This window comes from Sparus aurata, chromosome 10 (assembly GCF_900880675.1).
Source record: "Sparus aurata chromosome 10, fSpaAur1.1, whole genome shotgun sequence".
In the NCBI taxonomy this organism is placed as follows: Eukaryota; Metazoa; Chordata; class Actinopteri; order Spariformes; family Sparidae; genus Sparus; species Sparus aurata.
In genome coordinates, this window is record NC_044196.1 from 15,202,918 (window position 1) to 15,210,650 (window position 7,733).

Consider the following 7,733-nt stretch of genomic DNA (forward strand, 5'->3'; position numbering starts at 1 on the left):
GAATGAATCAGTGTTCTTTAGCCACACATTCTCTTTGATGCATCTAAGAGCCTGCTTCAGCAACGTTTTGTGAGATGAGCATGATGTTTTAAGAAATTCTTCCATATTACAATGAATCTACTGTGACACGGTTTTAATTTAAAGGTGCAATAAGTTCAAAACATTCAAAAGATAGATACATTTCTCTATAGAATGTGAAGAGACAACAGTGATGACGTCATGTCAAAGACATCTCTGTATTGTGTTGAAGAGATCAAGTAAGCATGCTAACCAGCTAGCTTTGGCCCTGAAAACCACCATCACATCCCTGGCTAACAAGCTAACAGCAGAGTCGGTCATAACTGTATGACTGCATGAATTTAACAGGATAATAATGGACCAAATCCAAAAGTAACAATGGGGAAACAAATTTGAAGATGACAACAAGGCAAAAGTCTTCATGAGTAGCTTAGTAACATTGTGTTAACAATATAGTACTTCCCCATTACTTCGTTGTGAAGTACATGGTTTTAAATATTGTAACAGGGTGACAGAAAGTTGACAAAAGTTATAATTGTAGCCGGAGACAGGATTTCTTTTCTATGGCTAGATTTCAAGTTCCAAGAGGTTTAAAAGAGTTAACTAGGCAAACTTGCCCTTAAAGAGCTGAACACTTTGATATTGGAATTGTTTAGGTAGCTAAAAGCAGGCAGGAGTTGAAATGGGCCAAATAAAAGATTGGAGTAACACTTGGTATTCTGTGGTCTCTGATCCGCACACATGTCAGACATGATATTTCATTGCACATCTCACACAACAGCTTTACTATACATCCCATCTACTTACTTGTGTGACGAGGGGACGTACCAAATAGTTTGATATTCTGAATTTCAGAAGAGTCAGAGAAATACTGGCTTCGAAGACAAGTGACGGTATTTGTATGGCTTGGTTTTCAAGCTCAGATAAAAACTGGATGGACCACCAACAATAGCAATCTTGCATGTACTTATACTGGCCCTGGAATGTCCTTACACTGTGTCTAATCAAGTCCAACAGTGACTTAATGTGTCCTTTGTTTTTACTTCACATCTGGCACCCAGCAAAGTGCACTTCCTCATTCAAAGGTATGTCGACATACAGCAAGCCAGTATGTCAATTCAGCGGCTGGTTTGTGTCTACACGCGCACATTGCGCAAGTTTGCAATATTTTGATTGGCTGCTATCTTTTTGGATATGGACTGGATGTGATCAGATGTTCACGAGACAAGAGGAGGTTTATAAAGGGAGAATTACTTTTCGGTTCTATATCAGAGACTTCAGCGTCGGTTGGTATTGGCCTCCCCAGACGAAAGCAGCAAGAAGAAGAACAAGGTGAGAAAATGTTTCTCAATATTGAAACATTTTTCATTTTCAGGAGATTTTGTCCTGATTTTGTCAGCCCTTGGTCTTCTTACACGCACCTATTGATCCCCAGGGGTTTTATTTTTTGAAACCTGCAACAAGTTATGCTATACAGTATGCTGATGCGAGGCCTGATGTATGGTGACATGACACAACACTTAAGATGGGATCGCACTACTGTAGACTACATCACAGTAACTTAAGGCCAGTGTTTTAATTATTTATCTTATTGTTTATTTTTACAAGGGACAGTGCACAACTACAAGTAATTGCACCAGAGTTAGCTATGACAGCAACTACGCACCACAAACACAACACGATGCGTAAAGGTCCATCAGTGCGATGATGATTTATTTATCCGTCCTTTTCTGCAGACATTGCACGTAAAGTACAGACACAGTATTTATGTTTATGTTGCTCTGAATGATGCATTGCACAGCTGTAAATCTGTTCTCTCACTCCAGACAAAAATGAAGGTCATTCTCCTGACTGCCATCATCCTCACTCTGGTCCCTGGCAGTATGTTACAGCCCTGTCTGCAGCCGAAGAGCTACCAAGCATATTCCACTTTTGTTCAGAGACACGTCCTCCAGATGAGCTTCAACAGAAGGTCTCTGGCTGATTGGGCATTGTGAGTAAAATGTTTGAATTAACTATTTCCCTATGAAAGAACCAGTAATTGTTGCTTTGTTGCAATTTAATTGAATCATTCTTTGTTATGCTACAACAAAAGAGTGCTACAACAAGCTATAGGTCCGTAAACGCCGGTAGTTAATAGTAGGAATATGTAACACTGTGACAGCTAAAAGTTGGATTTAAAAAATATCAATACTATGCAGTAAAACATTGACATCTTATTACACAGCTACCTGCAGATGCATGGTCTCTGTGGCAGAACAGCAGTGCAGTCCTTCATCGACGCCCCACTGAGTCAAGTCGAGCAGATCTGTAGTCCAGCTGGCCGGCTCGTGTATGCCAACTTGTGCATCAGCAGCTCATACATGAATGTTTATGACGTTTATTCCTCATACCATGGATTTTGCAGCGTCCAAGTGGTATTAAACCTCCCACAGCATGTGATTGTAGCATGTGATAATGTTGGAAACCTGTGCCGCCCGGTCCATTATCAGAGAAACGGTGGTCAAACTCCAGGAAATATACCCTGTGTATAAGCTGAGACAGACCCACATTACCGGAGGGTTAGTGCAGCCTTGTTTCCAGGTGTCAGACTAATTACTCCCTCATGTGTACATTTTACATCATGCTCAGCTAAATGAATGATTTCTGCTTACGAAAATGTTTAAAAACAGTTTTGAGGTGAATTCATTGAAAAAACTGTGTTTCGAATCCTGCTTGTTTGCTTTGCATAAAGTCAAATCGATGCCTTAAACCTGCTAATCAATCTTTGATTATATGATTATGATAATTATTGTTGCTTTTGTTCTTTAAGACAATTATCATTAATAATAATTAGTTTCTAGTGACTTGTATCTAAAATGTGGACACTCTTTAATCACTTCTGCTTCTACAGTGGCTGTCTAAATAAAAGATTAACACATTTTGTAATTCACAGCCTACTATTATGACATCATGTTATATCAAGCAAGATGAAAAGAATAAAACACGTTTTACACCACATTTGTTGTTGTGACTCACCATCACAACCCACTGAATGATATCTGCATGCAGCTGATTTTGTATTAGAATAGAATTTAATAGAATAGAATTTCAAGGATTTCATTCTTTTTTGTGTTTATTTTTACGTTTTTTTCTATGTTTAATTAAATGCTTGTTATCTGCTGCTGTGTACTTCCAGAAATGTAAAAACAGGTTTGTGCCACGACAAATCAGGGAAAGATACCTCATAACTGACATGTCTGCGTCATCGTTTCAGATTTTTCTTCACGATCCCAGATTTTTTGACCAAAATGCCGGAGTACGATGTTAGGCAAAAACATAGCAAAGGTTATTTAAAGTTCATAAATCTACATGTGTCACTACATTTCCTTTCCTGATTTGTCATGCCACTAACATAAGATGACATCTGCCTCAACTGTTAATGTTTAATTTAACATACATAATGAATTACAGGCGGAATAGAATTGCTGACCTATTTGTCTTGCAGGTGCTACCAGCCCTGGTATCTGTTGATAATATAAATGTCAGTAGGTAATGTCCATGCCCAGTGTAGGAGCATGGCTATATTTTAGGTTTTTTGTGTTTCAAGTTGTGAACTTCATCAACAGCAGGGGTTATGGGTAATGAACCCCTAAATATACTTATGTTTTAAGAATGGATTTAGTCAAAGGTTGAAAAAAATGGTCACTATTTCTAAATATGTGATGTTCCTTTCATTTGTTTATTGTATTTTGTATTGCTCAAAAGCACAGAGTGGCACACTTTTCAATCTGTATACCTCAACCTTGAAACAAACTGTATTCCCTTTTTTTTTTTTTATCCTATTAATGCCAAATTAACATTGATATTTCTCACAGTTCAGGCCACGATGATCCCTCCACAACTTTGTAACAAAACAAAACGTTATAAATAGGCTAAACTGTAAACACATCCACTATGAACCCATGTTATGCTGATCTTTCCATTAAGGCACTTCCTTTTCTTTAACTTTCTGTGCTTGCTTGACCTCCGTGGTCGCATCCACCAGTAGTTTCACATCCTTAAAGATGTATGGTCTGCCGATTCCCTTTCTTTAGACGCACACCTCTCCTATCGCAAGACTGTTAAAGGATCATAAAATGATTAAACTCAAGCTTCTGTGAACATAAAACAGAAATCATTGACAGTTCAATCATTTACAATTATTCTTATCTTGAATCAACCTTTATAATTTGTCAGTATAATGCAACAATATCGTAAATCGATATCCTACTAATTAGGTAAACATGATACAGGGTACATGCTGATTTAACTATGATGCCAAGTCAAATATATTTGATACACAAGTTTTTGAGACCACTATGTGACGTTTGCAATCCAATACACGGCGTGCATGGAAAATTCATCTGGTGTCCAGCTGTCAGATTTGCTTCCAAGTTAACAGATTTCATACTTATTCAACTTTATTCGATTTTGACTGCAGCCACATTTTGAACACTTGCAATGTTTACACTTGGCTTCATTATCGATGCCAGTTGAGAATGTGGTGTTTTTGTGTATCGAGACACTTTTTTATTAATTAAAAAGACTTCTGTAACTCATTCCAGACATGTAGATAAAAGAACAAATTATGGTTATGCATCATGTAACTTTAGTGGATCTAAAAGAAAGCAGGATTTTGCAAGATAAATTTAAATGTATTTAAATTTAAATACAAAGCATGTATTAGGTTTTAAGGAAACATTGCATGTGACCTCACAATGTTTCCTACATTTGATTGAGCGATCAAGTCAGGAGTGCATTCATTGATTTTTAAGTTTTTAGCCACAAGACTTAAATTATGAAATGGTTTCTATGGAGGCGGCACAGAAATCTGTCATTACGCTGACAGGGCTGCTGAAACCTGTTTCATCATATTTGAAAATACAGTTACATATTCACATCCATCTTGAAGCAGGAAATTGATAGAAATACAGTGTATTGATTTTCACATTATGGTGACCAAAAAGCCATTGAAAGTCGTATGGATGTCAGATCCCCAAACATGACAGTTTGCAGCCAGTTGCACATACACTTGGTCTCCCTGCTGCAGCTGCAGGAACACTGCATTTCCTCCATTATCAGCTGTGTCAGAGTTTGACTTGTGATCGTGGGTTGCGATCATTAGCAGCCCGTTCTTGTAGAGAAACAGCTTTCCCTCATGCTCTCCTCCAGCATGATAGTAAATAGAAAAGTAATAAACACCTGCAACAGGTGCAGCAAATATACCTGTGGAAACAACAAGGTTTTGGTCACATTTAACTGTCTTTTTTTAGTTACAACTGAAAACTCAGTTTTCTTTGATGTTTAACGTAGCAGCCAGAAAAAGCAGGGTATCTTTTGTTTCTTAATGTTTAATGGACTAAGTTTCTTTTGAGATATTTCTTTGTTAGGAATGATGGTTCAGGTATGTGTTGTGGTGTTGTTATGGCTTTGTTTCTGCTAGGTTTCTAATTTCAGGTTATGGTGGGAAGCGTTGACCTGAGTGGCTTTCCTCCCTTTTGTTATGATTGGACAGCCTGTAAATCACATTTCTTGTATTTAGTATTGTTTTGGGGGGTGGACAACCTAAATAAATAAATAATTCAACTGGTTCACCTTGAATCTATGAATTAAGTGAATTGAGCCTTAACCTCAACATACCTCTGACTAATCACATACTACAACCATAACTCAGTAATGTGTTAATGATACAGTGGTAAGCATGTAAATCACTGTGAGTATTACCTGTGGATGGATTGTAGGCATTACCAATGTTGGTTAAGACCATATTGTAGATCAAAGTTGTGTCCTCGTCAAAGGGTCCAATGGCTTTTTCTCCTGCTGTTGCCACTGCACTGAATATCACTTTGGTTTGTTCTGTGTAAACCAAAAAAATTCAGATCATTACTTTGCAAAGTATTTCAAGATTCATTTGTAAAAAATGAAAACATTAGTTGTTTTTATGTAATACTGACTAGGTATTTCCAGAACATATAAATAGTCAATTACCTGTGAGAAAATGTACTCAAGCATTTTCCATCTTTTTTCATTCAGTTTGAATCATCTGTTTTGTTTAAATTCTATCAATTATTATTATCATCATACACAAAAGGCTGAAGAAACTCTTTACCCAAGCTTACCCTTATTCCTCAGTTCCAGAATCTGATTTTGACAATCCTCCAGCCTGGTTTCCATTGCTTCAAGTTTTTCTGTCCTGGCACCAAAGTCTCTCAGGAGATTACATGTGTCGGGAGAGCAGGATCCACCATCATACTGGGCCAGAACCAAGCCAGAGAATAGCAGAACAAAACATGAAATGGTGAAATTCATCTTTCAGGTTGATTCACGATTTGGCAGTCACTTAACTGACTGATGTGATCCCTCTGGCTGCTTTTATATTGTTTCATGCTGACCTTTTGAATTGTAACATCCCATTTGACATGTGGCTAACCATGTGTCAGTTTTCCACGAATTGACAGCGTGAAAGCAGAACTAACCGTGGAGCTACAGAGTTGGGGAGGGATTTTGCTGCATATAACAAGTAGCCTAGGAGAGGCCTCGGATGTATTAGATCAGTTATTTTTTACAGAGTTCACCCAAGTCCTTGTCATCACCTCTCGGCGGTTGGAGATTGGTCCATAATTAAAACTACAGAGCACAATAAGACCTCGGTTTGTGTGGATTTTGTCAGAAGATGTGCGAGCACATCTCCAACATCACAAACTAACTTTCTTCTATTTTGCTTCTCTTAGTAGTAGTTTAAAGGTGTAGCGTGTAAGAATTGGCAAGCTCTTAAATTATATATATTTATATATATATATAAACACACACACACGCACACATATATTAGGGCTGTCAGTTTAACGCGTTAATTAGATTAATTCATTACACCGCAGATAAACGCGTTATAAAAATTAACGCAATTAATTCTGAGATTCTGAGTGGCAATTTAATGCGCAACCATTTTAAATTTGGCCCATTGAACAGTGGCGTGCACGGACTTTTTGAAGGGCAGGGGCGAAAAGAAAAAAAAGGGCACATACAGTGCGTTCTCACCACTGAAGAGGGCACTAACTTCTGTGTGTTGCCGAGGGCACTTTAGACATGTTTATATGTTATACAAATGGCACATTATATAGCCTTAAAACAGACTAACTAGACAGACTACTCAAGTTAATTTGTAGTCAGGATCAGCATCCACGAGAACTGTGTGGATTCAACATTGGACTATGAGGAACACACAGAGACATGGATGTATAAAGGAAATAAAACCCTGGGGGGTCTGGGGGTCCTCCCCCAGAACATTTTCAATTAAGTAGATGCCATTTCCTGTATTCTAGTGCATTTTAACACCAAATTAGCACCAGAGAATCCAAACTGGTTCTGTGAGATATAGTTCTGGCTCAATATAGATTAAAAAAAAAAAACTTCTGGAGTTTAGTGTGTTTTCTTCACCCAATAGGGCTCTGTGATGAAAACACAGGGAACAATACACATTTAAAATATTTATCTGACACCTCAAAAGAAACAAACTATGATGAAGCATGGACATACAGTGGCTTGCAAAAGTATTCACCCCCCTTGAACTTTTCCACATTTTGTCATGTTACAACCACAAATGTAAATGTATTTTAATGGGGTTTTATGTGATAGACCAACACAAAATGGTGCATAACTGTGAAGTGGAAGGAAAATGATATATGGTTTTTAAACAT

The 7,733-nt window shown here is 37.6% G+C and overlaps 1 protein-coding gene and 1 long non-coding RNA gene across 2 annotated transcripts; one reads left to right on the forward strand and one right to left on the reverse strand.

Annotated features, from left to right (window-relative positions):
* Positions 1-1,137: 1,137 nt before the first annotated feature.
* On the forward strand, positions 1,138-3,016 carry LOC115589607 (uncharacterized). The gene is made up of 3 exons (XR_003985552.1): positions 1,138-1,350; positions 1,845-2,011; positions 2,246-3,016. It is a non-coding gene; the product is annotated as an uncharacterized LOC115589607 (long non-coding RNA).
* A 1,176-nt stretch (positions 3,017-4,192) lies between these two features.
* LOC115589593 (collagen alpha-1(X) chain-like) lies at positions 4,193-6,405 on the reverse strand. Its single transcript, XM_030430577.1, has 3 exons — positions 6,159-6,405; positions 5,764-5,895; positions 4,193-5,265 (listed from the first exon to the last, which is right to left on the reverse strand). Exons 1-3 carry the CDS (start codon positions 6,346-6,348, stop codon positions 4,985-4,987), a joined length of 603 nt encoding a protein of 200 aa, XP_030286437.1. The 5' UTR covers positions 6,349-6,405; the 3' UTR covers positions 4,193-4,984.
* Positions 6,406-7,733: the final 1,328 nt, after the last annotated feature.

Excerpts from the sequence above, each read along its gene's own strand:
- LOC115589593 (XM_030430577.1), bottom strand. The coding sequence starts at position 6,348 with ATGAATTTCACCATTTCATGTTTTGTTCTGCTATTCTCTGGCTTGGTT. Across the intron at positions 5,896-6,158 it reads TCTGGAACTGAGGAATAAGG|AACAAACCAAAGTGATATTC; the intron begins GTAAGCTTGGGT and ends TGGTTTACACAG. Across the intron at positions 5,266-5,763 it reads TGCCTACAATCCATCCACAG|GTATATTTGCTGCACCTGTT; the intron begins GTAATACTCACA and ends TTGTTTCCACAG.